Source organism: Protomyctophum bolini, assembly GCF_963924005.1.
Source record: "Protomyctophum bolini genome assembly, chromosome: 13".
Classification (NCBI taxonomy): Eukaryota; Metazoa; Chordata; class Actinopteri; order Myctophiformes; family Myctophidae; genus Protomyctophum; species Protomyctophum bolini.
This window is the reverse complement of record NC_137874.1, coordinates 20,747,853-20,775,644: the sequence shown is the minus strand read 5'-3', so window position 1 is coordinate 20,775,644 and position 27,792 is coordinate 20,747,853. Positions and strand designations below refer to the sequence as shown.

Genomic DNA, 27,792 nt, shown 5'->3' with positions numbered 1-27,792 from the left:
TCTAGAATGTAACCTAATAGGCAATAACACCAACATAGTTCCACATTAAACTTCAGATGACACATAGATTATGTCACCTGGAAATAATAACAGGTATAGCAAACATACGTTCTGCAACAAACCTTTAGTTAATTAATCTATACGATTATTAGAATATAATTAAATTAAATAGTAAAAAAGAGACCACCATGAGCACCTCACAGCACTCTCGATGCGTGCAGCTCGGATATACTGTATGCTGTGAATTTCTGCATTTCCATGCAGATCCAGGGAGTAGGGTCAGTCGTGCGTGCAGACACCTGTCCTGCATAATGACATCTCAATGTCACTCATGAAGAATCACATGTGTGTCTTACCTTGAGAAGAAACCTCCATAAGCACTGCCAGTGCGATGTGCGGCTTTCCCATCATTTTAATAGACAGCCGCTTGGTCAGAGAAACCAGCACACTCGCTCGAAACTCGGCGCCGGCGGGTAAGTGGAAAATTCATACAGCGCGTAACCGCGCACGCAAAGCAAATCATATGTTGCAAGCTCTAGGGCAGCTGGGCAGGCTAACCTATATTGCAATGCAAGACCATGCATGGAAAGGTACTGTAGACTATCTCTGTAGTAAAGCCCCGTTCTTACCAGAGCCTATCCTTTACATTTGAGAGGGAGAAATATTAAGACTTTATCAACACAACAAAATGTAAGCTGGCGCGAAAGGACAGACATTCGTATTGACCGACAGCAAGCTGGCATAAAATAACTTAAAAAATGTTTATCGCAAGTTTTCAAGCCGTCTGTCAGCTGTGGGCTGCTGTGGAGTGATGGACATGACATGCACTATGCAGACAGACTGAATCTGATACATGGGGACGGGGTGGGTTGGCTCACTTGGCTTGCCGCTGGATAGGACGCTAAGGACGGTCGCTGGATGCTCCGATCTTCACCGAGTGTAACCGAATACACCCGGAAGACGGAAGAAGCACGGGTATTCTAAAGGAGATCCCATACCCCAGAAGAACTGTCGCGCTATGATTGGCTACGTGGTTGCCGGACAACTGAATCACATCAAACATCAGAAATGTCCTCTTCTAGCAAACAACGTTTTACAATTCATAACGTTTCAATTTTTACGTTTGTTTTTGTTCATATCATTTTGACATTATGTATGGTTAAGTATTAACGACATACTTATTGTCTGTTTGGTTCCAACAACTCAAAAGTTGATTGATTGATTGAAATATTAATTAACAGTTTGCAGAATTACAGTACATTTAAAGCACAACTCAAGACTGTTAACTGTGAGTGGACGACCCAATAAAGCATTACACTTGTTTACAAGAGGGTCCACCTTGTTCAATTCATCAAAACATTTAGAGACGTACAAATAGACACTTCTATATAGCCAAAGAACAGAACAGAAATTCATCATAAAGGAGGTAAAAAGGGAAAGTTAGATTTTATACTCTAAAACTCAAAATGTTGCTGGCTAAAACATATCCAGTTCACTAGCGGTTGCCTGACAACCAACAAGCCAATCGTGGCGCGACCTTCCTTTGCGGCTATGGGATCTACAGCACAGCCTACCAATGCAGCAACCAGAAGTCTGTGGATAGTATCGGCCAACAGAACTCTCTGAGCTTTCTTTCATCTCTCTCTGCATTATTTCTTTCGCTGGTTTTTAGGTTATTTAATTTGTTTAACCGTTAACCACCTTCCACGGCACTATGTCAGTTTTGTGTTATAATAAAGCCTGTGGGCAGCGGTTTGACACAGACAATAACCCTGATGGTGAGTGACGCTAGCTAATGTTTCCTACTAGCATTGTGTGTACTGTAGCCATGATTCATGACTCTCGTATTCATACGAGAGTCATGACGAAACTTCACCCTATTTTTTGCACTTGCTGCATTTACAAGTTTTCCGTATATATAAACATTCAGATTTCAAATATAAAGTACTCACATTTTGTCTCACGGGTGTTAGTTAGTAGCAGATCCAGCGATTAGAATTTCTGCATCCCGCGTTGTTTAATAAAAAGCATTTTTATCCGAGCTGTTATTTTCCCATTGGCTTTCAACTACGCGCCCCTATCGGTCGGGAGGAGGGTGGCACTCGGTGTGTTCGATATATGTACTCTGACCGCCCTGCCAATACAGACTAATAGGCGAGTGCGCTCCCGGTGTGCAACTGTGGAGCTCCCGGTGTGCAACTGTGGATTTCCCAAACGAACCCCGTTTGAAAAAAGTAGCCGGGGCGCTCGGACAAAAATGCTTTTTATTAAACAACGCGGGATGCAGCAGTGCTAGCGTTTGGGCTGCTACTAACTAACACCCGTGGGAGAAAATGTGAGTACTTTATATTTGAAATCTGAATGTTTATATATACGGAAAACTTGTAAATGCAGCGAGTGCCAAAAATAGGGTGAAGATACGTCATGACTGTCATGATAATCATCATGGCAGTCATGTTTCAGGGCTATGTGTACTGTAACTCGGGTGACTTCTGACCATCTCGAAATTGCTATAGTACTGTACTGATGTAGGGTCAGGGACGGCTGAGTCCCTGATCAGAAACCGTATTCAGTCATTATGATGTACGTGTTTAATAACTATTTGATAATGAACTATGGCGTGTTGTTATTAGGGGAATCAGGATTTAGGGTATTTTATTATGCCAGTTTCCTGGGACAGGATGTGTGTTACAGGGTCGGCCGAGAGTGGCGACACCAGCGTTAACTCTCATTGTAACAATGGAATGCGGAAGTGCTGATTCTATCTCAATGGGATAGTTCCTATGTTTGGAACTATAGCCCATAGCACCGCGAGCATGGTTCCGTCCTCGGGTTGAGTACAGAGTGCCGTAGAGGGTGTGTGCTGTGACTGGCCAGTCGCTGTGATTGACCGCCTACACCTAAACCTAACCCTAACCTTAACCTCAGTAGCTTAACTTCTGTTCGGGTTCCAAATTGGCGGCCTAAATATGATAAATGCTCTGTTTGTACTCGCCCATTAAAGACGTGGAGTGAAATAAGGTCCTCTAGTTTTATATCCATGTGAAAGTTCTGGCACAAAACGTGTATTTAGTCAATTATCTAGATGCACACAGATGTCTTTCTCTCCGGGCAAAGGGGCCCGGAATGATCGCTGGACTGATTTTACGAATACGTCCTGTTTACCGCAGACGTCATCACCAATTGACCAGGGAAACACAAAAGTTTGGGTCACACAATTGGCAGGTGCCTTGCGATAGTGTGCCAATTGTGTGACCCAAACTTTATGTTTCCCTGGTCAATTGGCTCTGGTCAATTGGTGATGACGTCTGCGGTAAACAGGACGTATTCGTAAAATCAGTTCATCGATCATTCCGGCCCCCCCTCGCCCGGAGAGAAAGATGTCAGTGTGCATCTCTTGAAAAAGTGGAGATAATTGACTAAATACACGTTTTGTGCCAGAACTTTCACATGGATATAAAACTAGAGGACCATATTTCACTCCACATCACGAATAATTTAATGGGTGAGTACAAACGGAGCATTTATCACATTTAGGCCGCCAATTTGGAACCCGAACAGAAGTTAAGCAGACCGTTCTATGGCTCTCTATGTGAAATACTGTACATACTATATGAAACAACAAGAGCCATTCTAGGGCTAGCATAGCAGGTCTGCCGACTCTGCTCATCATTGTACGATTTCATCTTAATCCCCCAATCTTTGAGACAAACTTTAATAATCGTAGAAACTCATCACCAGGAAAATGATGATGGTAATAGCAAGTAATTAACAACAACAACAATTGCAGTGTTGGTTTTATTCTCTAGTAGTGATTGACTCACCTGATAGATCACCAGACCAGTAGACTGTGTTATTTTCATGTTTTTATTATTTATAAATATATATACATTATTTTATTATATATATATAAAATCACACCTGTGTGAAGTGAGGGGCGCAAATATATTAAAGTCTAACTCATGTTGATTAGGTGATGTAATGGTGATGTAAAACAAACGGTACAAACATTAAATGCCATTAACAATAAAGAGACAATATGGCGTACATTTTCCCTTCATTGTCAATGGCGTTTTTAAAACAAACATTGAACTAAAAACAAACCTGTATATAGGAGGGGCTAGCACCCATCAAAAATATTATATACTGTATATAATTTATTATTCTGTATTTATGCTATGCTATAGGTTTGTTTATGTTAGTAATCTTTGTATACAATAACAGACCAGTACTTACATTGCAAGTACTCTTTATGTGATTATATTAACCATTTAGCTTATATATGTCTCATTCCCCCCAAAAATAGGCTAGTGTAGTGGCTCAGGGGAGAGCTCAGTGAATTTATTGATCCACTACAGTACACAACTTTTGTTGACAGGACGAAGTTATTGTGAGCATGTTGATCAATTCTGAGCTGAGGGTTTAATATAACATCCAGAGCCTTAATATTTGAGGAAACTATGTACACAAACAGTGTTTGTGTGATACAATATTTATTAGCTTTTCACTTTACGCTAAAGCTTGCAAAACATGCATAATTCAAAAAGCAAACTCATGAATATAGGAATTTGATTGTCCCCTCCATGATATATTTGAACTTGAAGTTCATCAATACAGTGAGGCATTCTCTCGAGTTTTCTCTGGGTTTATCTTGAAGGGTGTTCTATTTGCATTTAATAATACTGATTATTTTGCCATTGAGCATCATCAAAACAAGAATAGCCCCCCTGCCATGCTATGCCGTTCCTATGAAAATGATTAGATCAAACTTCTATTGATGCCCAAGGGGAAATTTGGGCATTTCAATAGATATTAAGTATTTTACAGCTGTGTACTAAAAATCTAAGCAAAATGCCTAAAGCAGCTCAAAAAAATAAGTCAGATTATTGGTACTATAATGTATGTGCATTAAGAGTAGCAACTAGGAAAGCTACATAAAGGATATTTATGTGCAAAAACATGAACATTTCCTCCAGACTATGCAGCTGGGGGTAATGGGATGTGTGCATACAGTAGGTCTCTAGAATGTGACAAATTGCCCAAAATTATTCACAGGAACTACATAAACCTAAAGATGGTAGAATATCACATACAAATTATGAATAAAACATGTATAAAAGTAAGGGGCAAGGGGTGTGGATGGTATAGTATCTGGGTTGGATTCCAACCACATTTTTCCTAATGAGCCAAGTACTGTATGGGGGTTGGGATATTGTTAACAACAAAGCAGCTCAGTCTAATCAAACTAACCAGTCTTCTAGTAACAATAACCAGTCTTCTCATCTTTTCAAAGATGCTTGCACGTTCCACCCAGGAGTCCCAGTGTTCCATGATGCTTTGAAGGTAAAAAACGATTTGGATGCTCATGCTAGCATATCTTTATCGGCTGCTGGCCTGTGACTGAGGTTAACGTCTGTGCTCTTTGTCTCTCTCCTAAGGGTTGGTCGTGCTGCAAGAGAAGAACCACTGACTTTTCAGACTTTCTCAGCATCACTGTAAGTGCTGAGAAGCCCTTTGTATCGTCTCTCAATATTTCTGGACTAAAACTAGATTGTATTCATAATATGGCCTCTCCCCAGCTTACCTAGCTTGTGTTGTCTTAGACTAGTATAGAGTTGTTATAGATACTGATTAACATTATCACTCTTGTGCTATTAATAAGGGAAAATTAGCTTAAGTTATGGAAAATCTGGAAAGAAAATGCTTACCATTAGCTTTCTTCACTGATGTGTTCATAAAGGTGTCTACTAAAAGAAAATTCCAAGCCAACTCCCTTGGGAAACTTTATGGGAGCCAATCAAAGTTGGGGTACACGGAGGGCCTATAGGCTAACAGCAGGACATTTTAAAATTGGCCAATATCAGCTTGTGAGGTGTGTAAATAGGGGTTTTTTTGGGTGCTGAATCCGTTCCAACCATTCATTCCGTTCATTTTCAGTAAAAATGACTTCTGGCCATAAAATGTTGTATGTCCATACAAATAATGTAATAATAACTAGTAATCCATTTTATACATATCTCAATGGATGTCTATGGTGTTTTCTTTTCCGTTGGTGTGGGGGGCATATTAAAATATAAAAAGCATTTTATTAATATATCACACATCTTAATTGAAACTAACTGTTGAAACAGAAGTAGATGGACAATCTTTAATGGATTTAACTGATTTATTCTTTTCAGAATCAGAAAGACTTTATTGTCACACCTTTAAAACAATTAACGGTAAAATAAGGGGGAAATTAATGTGCCAAATTTCATGGCTCTATGATATCACAATATAAAAGATCAACACATAATAAAAAACTAAGGTGCTAAAATGTAAGTATGCTTTTGTAAACAATAATTACAAATATGAATAAACATACAACTATCTCTACTTTTCCAACTCCCTGGCATCTCCCTCACTGCTCTTGTCATCTAGCTTGTTGTTCTTGCAATATTTGTCATGGCAGTTAGTAGTCTACCACAAGCAGAAATGCACTGTGCATTAAAATGCAGTGTGTACAGTAGTACACTCCCCCTCATAGTTGCAACTGACTAACTTCAGAAGATAGTCTGGTGTGATGGGGTCTGTTCATTGACGGTACAGACTCATAGCCTTTGTCACCAAGCTTCCATCCATACTCCAGTACATTATGGATGGGGATTATGGATGGAAGCTTGGTGGTGGTACACTGGATGTACTGTACATCCAGTGATGGACTTAGCAGCAGCAGCCAATCTCTGGTCTGGATATAAGCTCGGAGAGAGTGCTGTGCTGCGGCTCCTGTAGTTGGGGGCAGTTTTTCTGGTTTGATACTCCCAGTAGCGGTAGTAGTTCTGCAAGACTGAAGTGGAGAGGGCTATGGAAGTTTTGGACATCCAAGCCAACAAGGAGGACATCATCACAGCCAGCTGTGAACTATTCAAGTTCATGTTCCATGGGAAATCGCACAAAAGTTTTGTGGACTGGGAGTATCAAAACTGAAAAACTGCCCCCAAAAACAGGAGCAGCAACACAACACTCTCTCCGAGATTATATCCAGACCAGAGATTGGCAGCTTCCATTCATACTGTACATACTGGAGAATGGATGGAAGCTTGGTGACAAAGGTGACATACTAGTTAATAGTTATTACGCATGTTTGGGACATACAAAAGCAGTCAATTTTATGGCCAGGAAGTCATTTTGACTGAAAGGTAATGGCTGGAACAGATTCAGCACAAAGCTTCCCAAGGGAGTTGGCTTGGAACACATTTTTCTGTGATAGTAGACACCTTTATGAACACATCTGTGAAGAAAGCTAGTGGTAAGCATTTTCTTTCCAGATTTGCCACAGCTTAAGCTAATTTTCCCTAACTAGGTATAACGGCGTCAGCTCTACTCTACAGCCCCAGCATATAACATGTCTTTGCTCTTTTCTCCCCAATGTAAGGGTTGTACAAAAGGTCCCCACAACAAAGAGAAGCCACAAGAGCCGGTGAAGCCCGACGTAAAATCATCAGGAGAAAATAACGAAATAGATGAACAGAAACCTAAATTTAATGAGTATATCATCTCTACACCAAAGCCTATAACAGCTATAACAAGACCAAGGTACCGATCTCGGAGACACCATCCTTATTGTTTAAGACTGTTTAACTAATTTAGACCTGTTGCACTTGCAACCAAAAGTTGTTGTACCTTTCAATCCAGGAGGTACCTCTATGTCTCATTAGTTGTTGCTACATGTTGTTATTATACATTTTGAATAAGAGTTCAGAAACCGTAGGTTAGGTTTCAGAAGGCGTTTTAAAGGGATTGTTCAGATTCTTTGAACTTAAGCTGTATTAAATACTTGCCATAAATATAGTGGTTGCAACTGTATTATTGATTGCCAGAGTCCTGTGGTGGGAGTTCTGCTCTGGTTTTGGTGAAATATTAAGTAGTTCCGGTCATGTTGTGGGGGGCCACGCATTGAAAGTAAATCAAACCACAAAACTAACCTCATTTGTATTGTTGACCTATTTCTAAAATATTTGTGCAACTTTCATTAATTTTTTACCCCTCTATCACAGGAAACTATGTTTTTTGTGTCCATATCACTACGCCCAAATTTCTTTTCCATGTGATAGAGCGGTCAAAGTTGAACGAAAGCTATGCTAATATTTTAGAAATAGGTCAACAATACAAATTATGTTATTTTGTGGATCCATTTTTGTGGAAAAATGTGTGGATACGTTTACTTTTACTGCGTGGCCCCAGTGCCCCCCACAAAATGAACGGAACTACTTAATATTGACCAAACTGAACTCCCACCACGGGACTCGGGCTATAAAAAAGAATAGAGAAAGAAATAGGGATGCACACACAGATTAGAAACACCAACGGAAACAGAAAAGATTAAAGAAAATGATGTGACCCGGATAAGGTTCCCCCGGCCGTGGGATGAGGTCAAAAGGGGCGTGAGCGTATCCGAGTGCTCACACTGCCTCAGCCTGATGACTTAAAAGTCTAATCTAATATCTCCCCCGGTCCATATGTAGGGATATCCCTTTGGTCTAGTGGTTAAGATGTTGGACTTTCACACGGGAGACCCGAGTTCGAATCCCGGCCGTTGCAAATACATTTTGGTACCAAAAGCTTGCACAGCGGGGTTGAGGGGAAGATTTATTTTTTGCCAATGCTCTAAAGACCAATTCTATCCTTATAGTGCTGATGAGCCGATGGTGAGAATTCAACACAAGATCTCTCATTCTCTGAAGCAAGCTCTGGAGAAACTGAAGCTGTCTGATAACACTGTAGAGAAGAAAGGTGAGGACATACTGTAGGATTTGTCATTAATGTCAACATCTTGAGCATTTAGATGAAAGTCGACTCTTATCTATCCAGGGCAACTTTGAAAAGTGAAACTAAAGAATGAGCTTCCTTTGGCAGTTGGCAGATCGCCGCTGGGAATATGCCCTGTCTCTGCCAAACCATGGCCTTTGAGTGAAAGACGGCAGTCACGGCAAGGACAAGAGTGTGCTCCAAAACTGCCATGACAATTATACTTGGTGTTAATTTAACTAAAGAGAGTGTGAAATAGGCTTTCACAAAATAACTAATTTGGCCACTTGGCAGCTATTGCACGCCTGTCCACCCTTGCTCCAGGTCCCCACTTTTGGGATCCTTCCTGTGGTTAATTTTTTATTTTCCTCAACTAATATTTTCTTGTCCTTGTTGGCCTCTAAAGCCCCTTGAAACGGGTACTATAACAGTGTTTAACATAAGATAAGATAAGATAATCCTTTATTGATCCAAAAGCCAATGAAAATATTAATGACTACAGCTTTTGTTGCATTAATGTTAATGGATACAGTTTACAGAATATTAACAGTGAATATGTGAATGAATATATCAATATTGTCAACAGGCTTCAACATTGAGTATATGTCAAGATTTTACAGTGTACATAGTAGTCCATGTGCAAGGGTGTCAGAGTCAAAGCCAGTAATAACAATAATAATGGAACAACAGACTGTCCAATTGAGTTTGATACTTAATGATTACGAACCAATTTACAACATGGTTCCTTTAAAGGGACACTTCACCCTTTTAGCAAAAATATATATATCAATGACCTTTATAAGATGTAGAACACTTTCCTGGCATTATTTTTGTGTAATCTATTTTAGATTATCCGAGTGGCACTGATGTCAGTGCCACTCGGATAATCTAAAAATATCTAAAACCAGAGATTACACAAAAAATAACACCAGGAAAGTGTTCTAAATCTTATAAAGGTCATTGATATATTTTTTTTTGCTAAAAGGGTGAAGTGTCCCTTTAAGGGGCGAGCCATCTAGAACACTGTTTCCCAAACAGTGGTTCTGGATCCATTTATGGGTCACAACCGTATACACAGTTACACACAAGACAGACATAAAAGAAGCAAGCAGTTGGAGGTAGTTTGACCTAACTTTGGTCAAAATGTTACCAATACAAATGTAGGCGTTAAGCCAGGCAATGTGGGGCAGTGGGTGAATTTGGATGAGTCAATATGCTGCATTTGTGGGGAAGAAAAATAGCTGCTGTGCAAGTTATACGTCTAATCTAAAATTGCATTCTAAGATCGCATTAAAAGAATAAAGGACTTTCTGCCATCACAGAGCATTTTGAGCTGCTTTATGTCATGGTCATGGACACAATTTTCTCCAAGAACTATTTCCAGGTGGACTTCTCACAATCTGTGCTTTCAAATGCATTAAAATGCCATGATAATGTAAAAATAAGTAACGAGGGATCAATTTCATCATTCAGTTGCCTATCTCAAGCCTGTCTCTGCAAGTTGATTATCACACTTCAATTAATTGAATGCAATCCGATAGCTTTCTTAGAAATAGCATTTGTATGCTTTGTAAAATGGTCGGCAGAAATGTAAAATATACGATTATATAGTACTATTTTAAAATGCCAGATGTCCAGTATGTACATTATTCAGACATTTTCTTTTCTTTTTTCAGAGGAAGATAGTGACGAGATCAAGATTGGAACATGCTGTAAAAATTCAGCTTGCAATAAAGTAGGTGAACACAAGTAGCCAAATGCACTGAATAATTGTGTCCAAGTAGGTGTGAAAACGTTTTTCTGTCTTTTCATTGTATTATACTATACCCACAACACTGGAGCAATATTAAATAATCGCAATATATGAGCAATAGACTAAAGTCTCCAGCTTGCTGAACCTTCATGGAAAGATGACCGTTTCTAAGCAAATTTCCATCCTGAAAATTACTCAAAAGTGAAATAATTTCTGCAGCCAACCAGGTGTTTCACAGCAGAATTTGTCTGACGCAAAAAGGAATTGCATACTCTCAAAAGAGGTTGGGGTCAGGTTAACTGAAATGATGCAGTACATAGTGCTTTAGTTGGTATACAAAACACAATAATTAGTTGTTGCGTGTGCTGACCCTTCATTGATTGCATTTGAATTTGTAAATTCAAGGGCTGTCCCAATCCAACCTTTTCACTCGGATACTGCTGCGTTGTTACTTCATTTAGGTAATTTAAGTAGGTTATGAGAGAAACCCATGCATGCATTATTAACCAATAGGTTACTGGATCAGATGGCTTGGATTGGATATTTCTCCTGCAGACCAATCTGATCCAGTTTTTCTTTGCTGATATCGGGCCGATATCCAATCTAAATTAGGTATCGGATCAGGACAGGCCTAGAAAATACTGTGCTGTTCCTCTAATAGTTTACTATCTTCTCCAGAGCTTTCAAGGGCCGGCGAGCAACGATGAGGTGTGCTCCTACCATGTTGGATTTCCTATCTTCCATGAAGGGTTAGTATACGTAGGCTGGCAGGTCTAAAAAATGTGAGAAAATTAATGTTTAAAATTAATTAAATCCTTTTAACCTCCACTGTATGGGTCCCATGTAAGACTATTCGATATTCATGGACTACGATATGATTTATGTATGATACATTTTAATACAGAACGATAATATGGTGCCATTCAATTAGGTGCGATAGGATGCAGTCTGATACAGTTCTTAAACATGTGCTATTGAATGGTGATTTACACATTTATTTCAGATATCTTCCTAATCAAATTAATTTTGAAGCAGTGTAACATTCTAAGTTTACAAATCGGTTGCATGATTGTGACAGTTTGTATGTATGTAGCTTTTTGGAGCGGTCTTTCTAGCCTTAATTTGATAGTGTCAGTGGCGAGAGACAGGAAATGGCATGAGAGAGATGGTGATGGTTAAATGGTTATAAGAAGTACATACAGCAAAGACTGCACCAGGGGGGCACTGCAGTATTTGCCATCTTCTTGGAACAAAGAAACACAAAGTAGTAAATGTATAGCAGAAATATAAAGTTACAAAATCAGTTTCCACTTAATTAGTATTCACCCAGCAATTGCAATATGTGGAAAAATAAACATTGGGGCCTCTAGTATTTATGAATTACTAAAAGGAAACCAATATTGACAGCTTTAAAACTGCATCCTCAGGATGAAGTACTGGAGTTGCTGTAAGAGGAAAACATCCGACTTTGATACCTTCCTCTCCCAAGAAGGCTGCACCAAGGGGACACATATATGGAGGAAAAAAGATACGGTGGGTGTGCTGCATGGTTTGTCAGTGAGTGACTTTGTGTTTTTGTGTATGCAGGGGCAGAGTAGATGGAGAAAATCATGCAGACCAGGGAATCTAGCTCCCAGTCAGGCCACATTTTAATGGCGTCCTAGGAAAGGATATTTTGTTGCATTAAAAGACTTAAGGTCCCTGCACACAGGGTGCGTTTTTCGGATTTTTTTGCAGCGTTTCTCCATCGAAAAACGCGTCCAGTGTGCAACCACCTTAAGGGCTATTTTGCCGACACTGGTATTTGTGCTGTCATGGGCGTGTTGCTACGCTTTAGCGGAGGTGTTTTTAGGATTTAGGCTTTGGCACAAGATGGCACATTTTACGTGGGCACGCCTCTTAAACAATGCTAAATCCCCAAATTACGGATAAGTGCCCCTGATGCAAGATACGGCCCTTAATTTCCTGCTTTTTGGTGAATTATGTTGCATGTTAATTTCTAAATTATGAGCCTATGTTAAACACAGTGACAAATGACAATGTATACTATTTATCCATAGTCTTCATCAAGACAATAGCTAGGCTTTGGAAGTTATGGTGCATTTACCTGTATGCAGAGCGAGGCCCCTGCTGGCTTGCTCATTCATTTTCTAGGCGAGGACAGTATATATCGGCTCAACTTTATGCAAATGATTAGCTTAGTTTGCCAGTAGGTGGCAATCAGCCACTGTTTCACCAGTGACTGACACACTACAGTGACTACACCACTTGAGATTGACAGAAACCGACTCCATTATAACACTATGGAAACTATCTAATATTGATAACAAAGTTTTAAATTAAAAGTTGTAGAGTTCAAATTAATTGAGATTGAGCAACTGCATGGACTACTTCGCACCTAAAATGTTATCACAAGCTTTGTTTTTGGAGCAGAAAACAGTGAAATGGAAATTATTTCCTTATACAAGCCTCTACTCCTACGCAGAGGGTTGGAGTGACACACACCAGCGATAAACATTTGGCAGTGATGTTTTTTTGACAAAAACAGACTTACCGTATACAGTAAGTTATTTAACAGGCATGTGAATGGTATTTGCTATGACTCACAACACGTGTGGACACTAAACACAACAGACCACATGGATAACAAGCAAATACCATAATAAGACTTTACGCAATACGCATGTAGTACTGTAACTTATAAATTCACACTGTAATGACCCTGTTACTATAAATATCTATGTGCTCTACTGTATATTGGAGTATGATTGCAAAATATATAACTCGACATTCCAAGGATTCCACTATACCACAGATAACTACTGCCAGCCACAGGATTTACAATTTGAATATGGGCATCCCACTCAATACGCTTGAGTGGGGTATTAGTAGTGACCTAATCGTGTAATACGCATGGAGGCTATGACAACGTGCAATGACATTGTCATCATGGCAATAACAAGGCTTAGAGAGTCGAGTTGAAAAACATCTTTCACTTCACATTACTTTGTCGTCTCGTCGCACGCACGCACGCACGCACGCACACACACACACACACACACACACACACACACACACACACATATAATGTTTTGGTGTTACATTTAGTTTGCTACATGTGGTAGGCTGTCTGGTTGATGCTTGATAGCTGTCAGTTTCATGTCAATCAGTGGAGCACTTTCACCACTCAAAGGCACACAACTCAATGATTATTTATTAGAACCTCCAGAAACATGTGATCCCATAATTTACAGCATCGGCCAGATTTGTGCAGATTATGCAGAGGTCAATAATTTTTCAAAAAGGGCGCATAATTGCGATGCCCCGCATATTTCAACCGATAAAACCCAGCATATTTCAGAACTTTTTGTATATTTCGCATATTTCACAACTTTCGTCATTATTTCACAATTTTCCGCATATTTCACAACTTCGTGCAATTTCACGGCATAAATCACATAAAAACCTCCATATTTCATCACAAAATCAAGGATTTTACCCTGCATAATCAAGGATTATATAGGGACTTTTCTTCATCCTCATTCTCTTTCCTACATTGCCACTGTCCATCTTCCACTATTATCGATTTAGCACCCACATGAACCTTGCTATGGCTGGACTGTTGCTGCGTTCACTTCAGTCTTGTGATAGCAATTTTGGATTGGCTATACTTGGAACTAATCTTGTGTTGTGACAGGCAGATTTCATACTATTGGGGAGACTGTAGCCAGATCTGACTGATTGTATCATCCAGGCTTTCTGACTGCAGTGCAAACCAATCAGCAGCCCAAGCCACTAGGGAAATTCCTTGTTCTCCCATGGCATGCGTGTGGTGTGAAAGCTAGAGCATGTCAATCTAACTCCACCTAGTGGTCAGTGTTCGATATTGTTCACAGTGTGGACAGTACAGTAGCGTTGTAAGTCCAATCTAAACTTGTTACTGTGTGTGTCAATTTTACACAAAAACTTCACCTGAAGTTCAGTATTTATCTATAAAATATAACCAGTCCATTCTGTATGGTGATATAGGATCATGTAAAATGTATCTGTAATTTCCAGATATTCATAGATAGTAATACTACTCTGACAACACAGACGTTTGTCTATTTTGTTATTGCTGTCTTTTTAATAATACATTTTATTTGTTTTTAGTTTTACTTATTGTTATAGTCATGACTACCGGTATAATGGATGAAATTGATTGCAGTCAAATATTGATAGGATATAGTGGAGAGAGAGACAGGGAATGACACGCAGCAAAGGTAGTCGAGGATCGAACCGGCAACATGCTGTCAGGCATGCGCCTGGACCGCTAGGCCAGCGGTCGCCCTCAAAGTAGGCCTATCTTTTAAACATACATGTAAAGCAGTCATAGCGTAAACCTCTAATAATAATATATAACTTATCATAATGTAAAGCTGTTCTCATATGGTAAATGCTGCATTTATTTAGCGCTTTTATCCAAACACGCTTTACATAGATTGTGCATTAGATTGACCCACGCACACATTCATACACCGATGGTGGAGGACTCTACAGATGTTTAAAGGTTTTCAGAGAAGTAATTTTTTCAGGCTGGGGTGAAACAACCAAGTAGCTTAAAGGGACACTTCACCCTTTTTGCAAAAAAATATATGTTAATGACGTTTAGAAGCTTTAGATCACTTTCCTCGGGGTATTTATGTGTGTAATATGTGGTTTTAGATATTTTAGATTGTAGCAGTGAGCCTGTTGTCTCTGATGTCATGGACACTGGTCTCACTACCTTCCTGGACTACAATTCCCATAATTCTTTGGTGCACTGCTCCTCCTTGTGGATAGGGGGAGAGCTGTCTTACTGAGACAACATGTAGTCCAGGAAGGAAGTGAGCCCAGTGTCCATGACATCAGAGACAACAGGCTCACTGCTACAATCTAAAATATCTAAAACCACATATTACACACATAAAGACGCCCAGGAAAGTGTTCTAAAGCTCCTAAACATCATTAACATATATCTTTTTGCAAAAAGGGTGAAGTGTCCCTTTAAGTAGCTTATTTAGTCAGCATGTGCCATGTTTTCCCATTCAACCCGGAAGAACCCCCAATGGCAGGTGCCAGACAGTACTGCTCCCGATTCGGCTACAATGAATAGCGGAGGGTGAGGTTACAAATGGCGATAACATTCCCTCCCTAAATGTAATTGAGATAGCTGTCTAATTATATCACATGTAAATCTGTCCTCATGCTTTATGTAAGGCTGCCTGTAATCATACTGTATGTAAAGATGTTCTCATACTTGGCTCTTTGTTTGTGATTTGGATGCAGGGTAAGAAGGTGGTCCCATGTCGGTTTGACTGGCACCAAACTGGGAGCCAGGTCATTATCACTATCTACTCCAAGAACGCCAACCCAGAGCTGAGCTATGTGGAGGCAAACAGCATCACGGTGAGGAACACCTGTTCTGTTTTCAAGCTTTCATGGAGAGGCGAGGGGGACTGTGTAATTAAAATAGAAGTAGTAATTTGACAAACTGCTACGACTGAGTCAGGTTTTAGCAATGCATTCAAGGAGTGCTAGAGATAACAGCTGTTTCTACTTGTATGGAGGATGCCTGATCTATTCCTCAGTCACATGCATATAATTCAAGTTGTCTCAAGTCACTACAAAAAGCGGATACTAATGTCTTAGTGGTGTGGGGCCTAAAGATGATAACATAATGTGAATTCTGTGATACTCTTCACCAAGCTTTCCAGGGGGAGATGGGGTGTTTTTGTTGTTGTTGAGGAGATGACTATTCTGTGCTCCATTCCATGGATCTGTATGGTCTGTTTCATTGGCTCACCTTCACCATCCTGCTGTTTAATTGATGCCTCTTTCTCCCACAGCTCAACATTCACATCATGTTTGAAGCCGAGAAGGAGTTTGAGCAGAACGTCAATTTGTGGGGAGTAAGTATTGTAGGATATGAGCCCCGTGTGTTGTGTAATGGCAGTCATCTTAATCTTAATTATCTAAATGAAGCAAAAAAACTAAATAAGTCCTTTGATATGTTTTAAATTCGAAAGCATTGTAATAATAATTCTCTTATGTTGGAAGTGTTTTTATTTTAGAAAAAGAGGGAAGAAAATACTGCTTGAATTGAAATTTTATTGTGTCACACACTTCCAAAGTCACTCATAATTATAGCATGATAAGTAGGCCTAATTGCTTTTGAATTGAAATTGGACTGGAACTGTGAAATTATGCAAAAACTCTGGCTAATAATGCCCCTTGTCCCTTGAGGCTCCTTGAAATGAATGTGCTTTAACATGACTTACATAAACAAAGAAGATAAACAAATTGATTAAACAAAATGATCTATTATCAAAGATGTCTCTATCTACAAGCTCGCAGTGGGTTGCGATGTGACATTAATCTGTAATCGGCATTTCTTTTTTACAAATTTTAGGTAGGTCGGATAAACATTGACGGGTTAACATTTTCATTTTTTCATATTCTTTCTCTGCCCTCCCCGATCCCACATCACGCCTATAGGTAATTGACGTGAGCAAAAGCGTGGTGAACATGATGGCTGCCAAGATCGAGATTGCCTTGAAAAAGTCTGAGCCCATGCACTGGGCTCGCCTGGACCTCCCTCCCCCCGTCAGCCCGCCCAAGGAGGACGACAAGAAGGGCGAAGAGGACGAGAGCAGCGACGAGGACGATGACTGATGGTGATGACGAAGCCGTTAATTAAGGAATGTACATTTTAGTTGAAAATCAAGGCTGTACACATTCACCCCTCATCTCCTGAGGGTCACATTTATCTTCGCTATCATTGCTCTCTCTCTCTCAGACAGGAACAGTATCGTCATCCTTCATGGTCCTGGAGTGATGTACAGTATCAACGTGACCAGGTCACTTTAATATTAGTCTTTCCCCTATGATTGTTTTTGGTCCACCTGTTTGGAGATAACTTTGAAATGCTTTTGTATCTACATGATGGTGCTACAATTTGTGTTAATTCATTTGTTTTACGGCTCTTGTTTGTGATAGTGAATTAAGATAAACTACCAAATGAGCAATGAGCTGTATTAAGAGACATTCCATCAAATCTGAAAGCGGGATTGTAACCACCACCATACTGTACTGCAAATCAACTGCTACTTATAGGAGTACCACATATTTCAGTATAGTAATTATCTGTGGCTTGGCCAGACCATGAAGACCTTTTCGACCATGTTTTGTAAAACAGAAACAACAGTCATTTTGTAATCTGTATCTGTACATTTCCATTTGCTTGTCACGTTTAGCACTTTTAAAAGTTGTATTCTTTGACTTTGGTTATCTCTTGCATTCCAATCTCTGGTTTTATTCTCAAATTTTAAATCTCTGGATTATTGTTGCACCATTTGGTTATTGAATCGAATGATGTGTAATTAACTAATTATGTTTGGTTTGGGCTTTTTTTGTCAGTTTAAAGTCAAGATTCTTTATTAAGTTGTCAGCTAAAGGTGAGCTGTGTAGTTACACATGAGCAATTCCATTGTTCAAATACTGAATGATTTTGGTTTCTGAATAAATGGTGTTCCAAGAGACCAGCTAGACCAAGACTTGGTCTGATCTCTGTAAGATAAAAACTATACTGTATAGTCCTACTTTAAAATGAATGGTACATTTTATGAACAAAGATATATAAAATAGTAGAATTTAATATTCAGCATGGCTTAATTGTTAGATTTGAATGTCTACAATGTAAGGTTATAATAATGGCCTTGAAATGACGGTGAAGTTATTAAGGAACCAATTTACCAAAAAATAAATAAACCTTTGCATTGAAATGTTAAAACTAATGTTTTTAACCCTGAATTTCTCTGTTTGATCCTATGGATGGTCATTTCCATAACTTTCTTGTTTAAGCAATCAGGTGCCCTGGCTGACGAGGGGGAGGCAGTATTAGAAACATGGATTACTGGCTGCATGTGTTTTGTGAGGATACCTACCCTAGGGGACATGGAGAGAACATGTGAACTCCACACAGAAAGGCCCTTTCAACAACCCCACCTAGGCTCTGGGCGCCGATCGTCTCCTGCCCGAGCAGTAAATGGTTGGTTTCACCCATGGAAGACCCTGGTTCGAATCCCAGGTAGTACATAAAACTTACAGCTTTGGCTATCATATCCTACTGTAGATCTATTGCTTCGTTACACTTAACATTTAGATGTGTTAATTAACAATGATACTTTATCAAGTTCACAGTGTTTTGATGTAATCTGTCCTTAACATTATGTGCATTGTGCAGTCTGATTTTACCATTAATACTTTGGAGGTAATAACCATTTCAACTACAACTAAGTATACACAGTACATTGTAGACATCACATAGCAGTCTGGTAATTTGAGTAGTTTGGTTCTACATCACTGCTTAAGAGCAGCGGCTTTCTCTCCGGCACAGTGAAGGTGGTTTTCCATTTCTTCATCCGAGGCCAAGATGTGGAACCCTGGTGCTGTATAGCTATCTTAACTGTCATAGCTATAGCTACTGCAATGATGCCTCCCGAGACCGCAGCAAGCAGCAGCCAAGGCCAAATATCCTCAAGCTGCTCCAAGTAGGGGCCCATGGATTCTAGAAGCCTTTGATCTGGAGGAAGAAAGTAGGAGAGAGGAAATAGATGCCACAGATTATTACCTCATGGAGATCATACAAATTCCATCTTTTCACATTTTACGAGTGAGAAGGCGTGCATAAATATAGGCTGGATTATATGAGGCTTTTTTTGCGTCAACATGCATTGACATCTATGCAAAGGACCATACTACGCTTTTGATGTTTGTCCCATTGACTACAAGTCATGTATACTTTACATTACTGCCCGCAATATCCCAAAACGTACATCCATCCATCCATCTTCGACCCCTTATCCGTAGTCGGGTCGCGGGGGCAACAGATCCACCAGAGAGCTCCAGACTTCTCTCTCCAGAGCAACATCAGTGACTTCCTCCTGGGGGATCCCGAGACGTTCCAAGGCCAGTGAGTCTGTGTTTCCTCCAACTGCGCCTTGGTCTGCCCCGGGGTCTCCTCCCAGTAGGACGTGCCTTGAGGACATCCCTAGGGAGACGCCCGAGAGGCATCTTAACCAGATGCCCGAACCGACCTTATTCAACCTTATTCTTTCGGTCATGACCCACACTTCATGACCATAGGTGAGAGTATCCCAAAACAACCCTAGTTTTATATATTTGCAAATGAAATAGTCGAATCTTTCAGGAAGACATCGACTTCCATTCATTCATTTCAGTACAGCGTAAAATCAACATCGAAAGCAACATTAAAACGTGCTTGATATGTAGCCTGGTGGAGAGAATTACTATAAGAGTGCTGAAACTGAAGCAAAGGTAGCCTACTGCCTATTGTTAGAGACTTCAATTATATGTCCAAACTGGAATGATGGATTTCCATCCTTCAAGTTGATTAAACAGCGTTTTGTTAAAATGACTCCTTCAAATTCAGAAAATGAGTCAAAGGCAATTAAGATCACAGACAGCGATAGGGGATCTAAGAGAAATACATGTCACTCTTTGCCTTCATTCTCGATCCTGTCTTTCTTGGCCTCTCACACTTTACGCCGTAAAATCTCCATTGTTAATTTAACCACATAAACCGCAGCCCCTATTCTGGGGCAAAAATTCAATTATGAAAATAGCAGATGTACAAGCTTGGCATTGCGAGCCTGTAGATCTTCTATATTCGCCAAAGAACTTTGGTGTAGAGAGAAATAATTAGGGAGCCTAATATGAACCCCTAGGCCTAGGGGACTCCAGTCAATTAAGTATAATTATAGGAAGTTAATTAGACAATGTTTGAACATTTTAACTTATAATGACACGTCCAAAATAGGGATGGGTGAAAATTGGATAGAGTAACACAGAAGATTTGACTGTACTGCCGTTAAAATAGTAATGTTGTTGACTCACTTGCATCTAGTAGATAGGAGTATTCATATCCCAGCTCCTTGCTGGAGATGAAGAACTCTCTGTTGCTGTACAGAGGCAGGAAGGGAACCATGTGATACTCGCTGTTGTGCCCGATGGGGGCATTGGATTCTGGGTACTGGGCAGGGGATGGGCGGTGCCTCCTCAACCACCGCTCATAGATGCTTTTATGGGAGAAGGGAAAATGGTTTATTCATTTATTTTGGGTTGTTTTATGGCAAAAGCTGCAATCGTAGTTGTACTTGAGTAATATTTTCATTATTATTATTTTTGATAGTTACAAATTCTTTTACTTTTACTCAAGTACATTTCTAGGAAGGCTACTGAGTACTTTTAGGTTGGCTGGTTGTTGCTACCCCTCCAATGTATGGCTTTCACATTTGATGTCATGTGGCAGCCAAGTCTGTGGACTTTTAATGTTTGTCTTATTCAAGGGAACCCCCCCAAAAAACAGGCCCTGACTGGAAATCAGCATGCCCCTGTGACGTAAGTAACAAGTGTTCATAATAATATGGGTGTACAGTACTATATGTGTATTCTTACCTGTCTACAAAGGCATGGTGGAGGAGGAATATTGGGTCATTTGCAGAGCCCTGTACTGAGGACATGGAGCCATTCATGAACACATGGAGAGCAGCATGCATTCCCATATGAGAACTACTGCCCAGTCCAGTCTGTGGGTCCCCAAAACCTGCAATATAGACATTCATTAAATTAGCAATGGTGGTAAGGTAACAGCATATGTAGGCCTAGTGCCTACTTTTGGTGCATTCATTGAATCTGTTGATCTGAACTGGCACACTGTCCCAGGTGTGCCCTCTGATTTCAATCAAATGCATTCTGGGGTATGTCCTGCACACCCTGCCTAATCGTGATTCCTTTGGATGCAGAAATAGTCAGATGAAGGAAAGAGCACAGTCTGGTTCTAGATGATGTCAACTTTGTCATCAACAGTCCACACTCTGGTCTGTGTCAACAATGTTCAGCTCTATACACCTAGTGTACTGTATAAAGGTAATGTTCACTGGTTTGGTGAATCTAACGATTAAACCAAATTATATTCCTTCTGGCCGCTAGGATATAACAATTTCAATGTCTTTGCTATCACATCTACAACGTATAATGTACCTGTACGTGTGTACGTCTTTGGCCGGCAGTCATATTATGCCTAAACCCTAAATGTGGCCCTAATCATCTTCCATGCTGTATAGTGTAATGTAAATGTTCTCTCCCCTTCCATAATGTTACCTTCCAGAGTGTTCCGGAAGCTCATGTTGGCAGTGCGGTCCATGGGTCCTGTGTCATAGTCAGGTAAACTGACAGTAAACTCCACTTCTGCTGAGGTTGGTAAACGCTCCACTGAGTTACGGTTGTGGTTCCCAGGGTTCCGACGCAGCGGGCCTTCTCCCGTAGCATCACACAGAACTCCTCTGACATTGTATGCTGGTGCTTGCGAACACATTACCTGTTCATAAACACATGCACACACACATGTACATGTATGCTTTAATTAAAAACAACAACAATGATCAAATATATGACAAACCAAGTTACTCAATTGCAACAATACATTGTTTGCTGCAATTCAGGAGCTTTGTTTTCACATGGCCTATTGTTTTATATAATAATCGGATACTACAAAATTAGGCTCATAATAAAATGTCTGTGTGAGTGCACATATTTTACCCTCCATGAAGAGAAAACAGATCCTGGGCTGAGGAAGCTGGGGTCACGTAGGCTCCGGTCACCCATCAACTCATCTGTGCACACGTCACAGGCGCTCGCATCTCTCCAGTCCCAGTAGGGGATCGTAAAGCTCCAGTCCCCGGTGAGTTTCCGAATATCGTGCTCCCACTGGAGCAGATACAAACGATGCCACGGGAGGAAAGCTGGCGCCCAGTGAGCAAAGTCCACATTAGTCCACACATTTCCCGGCCCTAACTGTGCATTCCTGGACACATAATAATGCATCCACACAAACACATCATACACAGACAAGTCGGCGAACATGGGGTTAGAACCATTCCCCATCTCTCGATAGGTCCCCGTGGCTGCAACATAGTCGGTGCTGATGGTCTGCTTGGCCAGGTTTAGGTAGGATATCAATCTGAGCTTCTCGGCTCTTGAAAGATGAAATATATTCCTCCGGACAGACTCTCTTCTCTCATTACAGTTGACACCAAAGTAGCCAAACTTACAGTCTGCGCAGTTAAAACCCATGAAGTTTCCAGCACACTGGCAGGTCCGGTTGTAGAAGACTAAAGGCCACTTCTCCCGGTCATCCAGTCCAATGAAAGGATACTGCTGCCCGTCGGGACGGTCAGACACTTCAACATCCTGACAAAAACCCCGTCCAGTGCTGGCTCCACAGGCCGATCCATCCCCCTCCCAAGGCGGACAGCATTCCTTTGATAGTAAAGCTTCACGAGTGGTGCAAAGACGGGGAAATTGTTGATAGGAGGGAGAAAAACACACAAGGAAGATGGTGATAATCGGCAGCAACATTGCTTCACATCACACCAAACTTATTTAATCCAGGAGGAATCCATCCAGAGAAGAGGGGCAGCTGAACAAGAATGTGAAAAAATGACTTTAGGCCTAAACACATGAGAGATGTTTGGGCTAAATTCTTCTTAGCCCCCTCCCTCCTCTCTGTACGGCCGGTCACATGCCACACAACCCCAGGGTGAGGATTAGCGTATTGCATGCAGGAGTGGTTTTATGAATCTAATGACACTAAAGTGTAGGCTACAGCACACTGCTTCAACATTGAAACAGATACAGATACACTTGTTATCTCTGCCAGGCCGAAGGCCGGGGGTAGAGATGATGTTTTTGCCCCTGTCTGTGCATCTGTGCTTGCTATATAATTACTGTGTTGATCGGTGGCAAATTTCTTGCCAGTATAGGCCAAGGAAGTCACTCCCTGGATATCTTTTCAGGCCTCATGGTGGTGTTATACCAAACCACTTTATGTTTAAAACATAGGTTGTAGATGCAAAAAACGTCACTGGATTCCTTGGTATTGACGCAACACCCCATATAGGCCACCCTCATATCCGCCATACTGCCATTTATGTCAACAGCTGTATCTTTTTTCTGCCACTTTATTGTAGGCAGTCGAAAATAGATTCAGATTGATATTTTCTTTATTTTTAAGTTTAAGTCTGATTTAATTAATGCATTTTCCCCACTGTGTAACATTGGTTAATGTGTTAATTATTTCAGTCATTAACATTAATTCAATGGATTCAATGAGTAACTTAATTCTCTGAATTTCAGTTATCGTGCGACTGTGACGTAAACAGTCGTACTATTCCTTCTAATAAGCATAAAACAGGCGCATAACACATGATTGCCCCAGGCTCATTTAAACAACTGATCCTCAGTTCATAAAGCAAACTGTTATCTTTTGCATTGATGGGAGGACAATGGTCCAATGAGATGCATATGCAATGTAAGAATGTTGAAACTCCAGGTCATAGTAAGGTTATTAGCCGGAAAACATAACAAAGGTCAAGTATGTCATTGGGCTTTATTTCTTTCTGGGAACTACGGTCGGACTGCAGCTCAGCCTCATGCAGAGCTGGTCATGGGAGAGCCTAACCTGCTATTATAACCATACTATAGGCCCATTTCTGGCGAGCCTCAGCCTTGGCAAGTACTTTCCAAATCAGTTAATGTGTCTATCACAGCGTCTTTCACAGCTGCATTGCCCCTTAAAGGGATAGTTCAGATTTTTTTTAACTTAAGCTGTATGAAATACTTGCCATTAATATAGTGGATTGCCCGAGTCCTGTGGTGGGATTTCTGCTCTGGTTTTGGTGAAATATTAAGTAGTTCCGGTCATTTTGTTGGGGGTACAGGGGACTGTGTGTCATTTGTATTGTTGACCTACTTCTAAAATATTAGTGGAACTTTCATTAATTTTTAAGTGGTGCAACCACTTCCTTAAGTCACTATGTGTGTGTGTGCGTGTGTGCGTGGGTGGGTGGGTGGCTGCGTGGGTGGCTGGCTGGGTGCGCCTGAGCACGAAAACAGCATGGTTGTTTTTCACCACCTGTGCGCAACCTAACACACAGTCACACACACACAAGCACACACGCACATATTAACTGTATATATGGTGATTTTGGGTGTCCCAGTACAGTACAGTGACTACAGTACAGTAGAGGGACCCCCACACGGTAACTCTGTCATTTCTCAACCGTTTCAGACGCGGGGCAACGTACACACATACTGGAACTCCCCCCCACCATCAATGATGACGTGATAAAGATGTGGATTAAAGGACCCAATGCCAGAGTGTCATTGGTTTTCGATGGTGACGTAATGACGAAATGTTTTAGTGTCGGGAGGATTAAAGGTAATGCTCCTACTGTATGTATACATGTATGTAATCTGGCACCACTGCCGTATCAGGCACAAGTATCATTACGTGATTTTCTGGGACGGTGCACACGCATCGAATATGCTGGGACGGTGCACACGCATGAAAAGTGGTGCAAAGTAATTTTTTACATGCATAGAACAAGTTAACCTGACGCTGCCAGATCCAAAAAGCTTGCTACACAAATTTGTTTCACAGCTTATTTGGATCTGGGATCGCGGAAGCAAATTCGATGACGGGGCTGTTCCTTTTTTTCAAGATACATGGTAGATGATTGGATGGGAGCGTCTGTCTATCACCGTGTGGGCGTGCAAACACAACCAATCATATCGACGTGTCTATATACCGTCACATCCGCATCCCGCCTTTAGCTCACGCTGATTGGTTCGGTACGAAGCAGATCTGACTCAGGGCTCAACTCCGTCAGAGATCCCAGATGAGTGTTGTGTTGGGGAATATGTTTCCGCAATACCGCCCTCATCTGGCAGCGTCAGGTTAAGAACAAGTACAGGCAGGTAGCAAATAGTTAAACCTAATAATTCAACATTTCAAACGTCCCTTCACAGAGAAAACTGAGATTTGACAGCTTGTAGCGGTCGACAGTACTTGCGCGCTCTGCTTGCGCACTAGTAGGCCATTCATGGCCTACTAGTGTGCAACAAGCAAGTATGCACTCGACAGAGTGCAGTTCTAGTTATACATATTTTAGCTATTTTATTTTACAAATTACATATATAGTATATGTATGACTAGCTCTCAATGATGACGTAAGAAATATGGTCATGTATGTAATCTGGTCCCAGCAAATCAGGCACAATTTGATGTTTTATTTGCATACGCCACTTTCACTTTGGCTGGGACGGTGCATACGGACCGGGTGAAACTATTACTTGCGCGCTCTGCTTGCGCAAGTAATAACCCCGCCTGCCTCGCTCTTGATTTGTAGGCATTGTAATTGTTCGATGATTCGATCTCATGTAGATTGGTCAACAATGTGACTACAGTATAGAATACATAAATACATTTAACACACACTAGAGGGTGCTATGAGACTGATAATTCTGTCTGGATATAATTACCACAAAGAAATCACAGCGCGCACACGCACCACGCACGCACACACACACACACACACACACACACAGTCACACGAAAGAAAGAATAAGCCATTCCACGACTGAAAGAAAAAAGAAAGAAATATGTTTTATATGTCTGCTAAATATATCCCACTGCTGTTGCCATGGTGAAATAATCTCCCATTGCAAGGGTCGTTAAGGCATTATAGCTCCATAACAACACATTGCACAAAGATGACAAATCGATATTTGTATGATTCTTTAAAAGAAAATAACAATTTCCTTCTTCACACACTCAAAGTCATGGCCTTTCACCATGTAACTGGGCTATTATGTTCATCACTCAATACATTTGATCTACAGTAGTCTATCTAATCTTATGTTCAGTTTTTAATAGGCATAGCTCTGGTCCAATATAGCTTCCTTTATGATGAATTCCTGTTCTGTTCTTTAACTATAGGCTATAGAAGTGTCTAATTTGTACGTCTCTAAATGTTTTGATGAATTGAACATGGTGGACCCTCTTGTAAACAATTAAGTGTAATGCTTAATTGGGTCGTCCACTCACAGTTAACAGCTGTATTGAGTTTGTGCTTGAAATGTACTGTAATTCTGAAAACTGTTAATAAATATTTCAATCAATCAAATCAAAGCTCTAATGCGCAACGCATTAGCTATATGGACCAGATCGAGATAGGCAATGTTATTTATTCAACCATTTAAGGATTATTATTATTATTATTATAAGTTCAACCGTTTATAGGCTACGCGTAGGCCTACTGTAGTTCAACTCTCTTCTGGCTCGTGTTTTGGAGGAGGGAGGGGCGTTCAGAGCGAGTCGAGACAAATCATCAATGCCAAACACCGACTTGCTTTTTCTGCTGCTGGTGGAGAATGGAGATGGAACCTAAACCTGTATGCCTTTGATATTGCTTCACTTTCTGTGACCGAAATGGTTTCAAAGCGACCTGCATTTGCAACGCAACTCAAAGAGAGGTAATTGGTTTAAAGTGATCTACTGTGTGTGTTTTTAATCAGTCTGACTCTTAACCAAAATAATCGATAGGCTGGCAATTAAGGCTGCATGTTGGATGATACAGCTTCTACAGCTTTTAGGAACCGGGTATTGCGCTTATTATTTCTTTCGGACTGGACCATTTAAGAGTCCACTACACCACTTTGACACGTACGTCAATCAGTGCAACTTCCCATTGCCACGGCGTGGTGTGCTTGTTTACTTTGCAAACATTTCAGCACCGTGGACAACGTACGCAGCGGGCTCTACTACATGGTCGTCAACGTCAAGTATGGTGTTGCTTCTTCATAACAGTAGCGGTTACTTGTTATAGTGTGGGCGTAGGCTATAGTATTATTTCAGTGTCGACACAATTATCTGACTAAATGATGATGATTGAATACAGTATGGTAGGCTACTTGTAGTAGTATGTTTGTGATACATCTGCCAATTTTGTGTAATTTACAGGCATGACTGAAATGCAAAATCTTACAGCTAATATATTTTCGATGGAATATTCTCGTGCTCTCTCATACTATGCACAGTACATGGCCATCAAATTATTCTGATTCTCATTCTTCATGTCAAGGGCAATTCCACAACATGTTTTTCAGTCCAAATAATGTTGAGCTTCAAAAAAGTCCACCTTGTCTTTCGAAACATTTTCAAAGTCTACAACTTTGTGTTCCCCAGGAGGATAAGCCTTTGTTCCGACAGTGAAAGCACCATGCCACACAGAGATCAGACATCGAAGCTGCAGCCCTGAGACAGAGGCCGCATGGGAGCAGGCATGAGGTGGAATGGGAGGATGAAGAGA

The 27,792-nt window shown here is 40.7% G+C and overlaps 2 protein-coding genes across 2 annotated transcripts; one reads left to right on the top strand and one right to left on the bottom strand.

Moving 5' to 3' along the window:
- The first annotated feature begins 1,580 nt into the window (after positions 1 to 1,580).
- Positions 1,581 to 18,538, top strand: chordc1b (cysteine and histidine-rich domain (CHORD) containing 1b). Its single transcript, XM_080779975.1, has 11 exons — positions 1,581 to 1,778; positions 5,294 to 5,343; positions 5,439 to 5,495; positions 7,415 to 7,575; positions 8,672 to 8,772; positions 10,464 to 10,522; positions 11,219 to 11,289; positions 11,968 to 12,073; positions 15,848 to 15,967; positions 16,408 to 16,470; positions 17,057 to 18,538. The coding sequence occupies exons 1-11, from the start codon at positions 1,715 to 1,717 to the stop codon at positions 17,231 to 17,233; spliced, it is 1,029 nt and encodes a 342-aa protein (XP_080636101.1). The 5' UTR covers positions 1,581 to 1,714; the 3' UTR covers positions 17,234 to 18,538.
- Positions 18,539 to 18,789: 251 nt separating this feature from the next.
- LOC308327565 (tyrosinase-like) lies at positions 18,790 to 22,999 on the bottom strand (the record flags this gene model as incomplete). The annotated part of the gene is made up of 5 exons (XM_080781086.1): positions 18,790 to 19,142; positions 20,477 to 20,658; positions 21,038 to 21,185; positions 21,743 to 21,959; positions 22,181 to 22,999. 5 exons carry the CDS (start codon positions 22,997 to 22,999, stop codon positions 18,880 to 18,882), a joined length of 1,629 nt encoding a protein of 542 aa, XP_080637212.1. The 3' UTR covers positions 18,790 to 18,879.
- Between the last annotated feature and the right edge of the window lie 4,793 nt (positions 23,000 to 27,792).

What these genes read in the sequence shown, in the direction of transcription:
- chordc1b (XM_080779975.1), top strand. Translation starts at nt 1,715, where the DNA reads ATGTCAGTTTTGTGTTATAATAAAGCCTGTGGGCAGCGGTTTGACACA. An exon ending in TAACACTGTAGAGAAGAAAG is followed by an intron (nt 8,773 to 10,463) that starts GTGAGGACATAC and finishes TTCTTTTTTCAG; the next exon opens with AGGAAGATAGTGACGAGATC. An exon ending in TATGGAGGAAAAAAGATACG is followed by an intron (nt 12,074 to 15,847) that starts GTGGGTGTGCTG and finishes ATTTGGATGCAG; the next exon opens with GGTAAGAAGGTGGTCCCATG.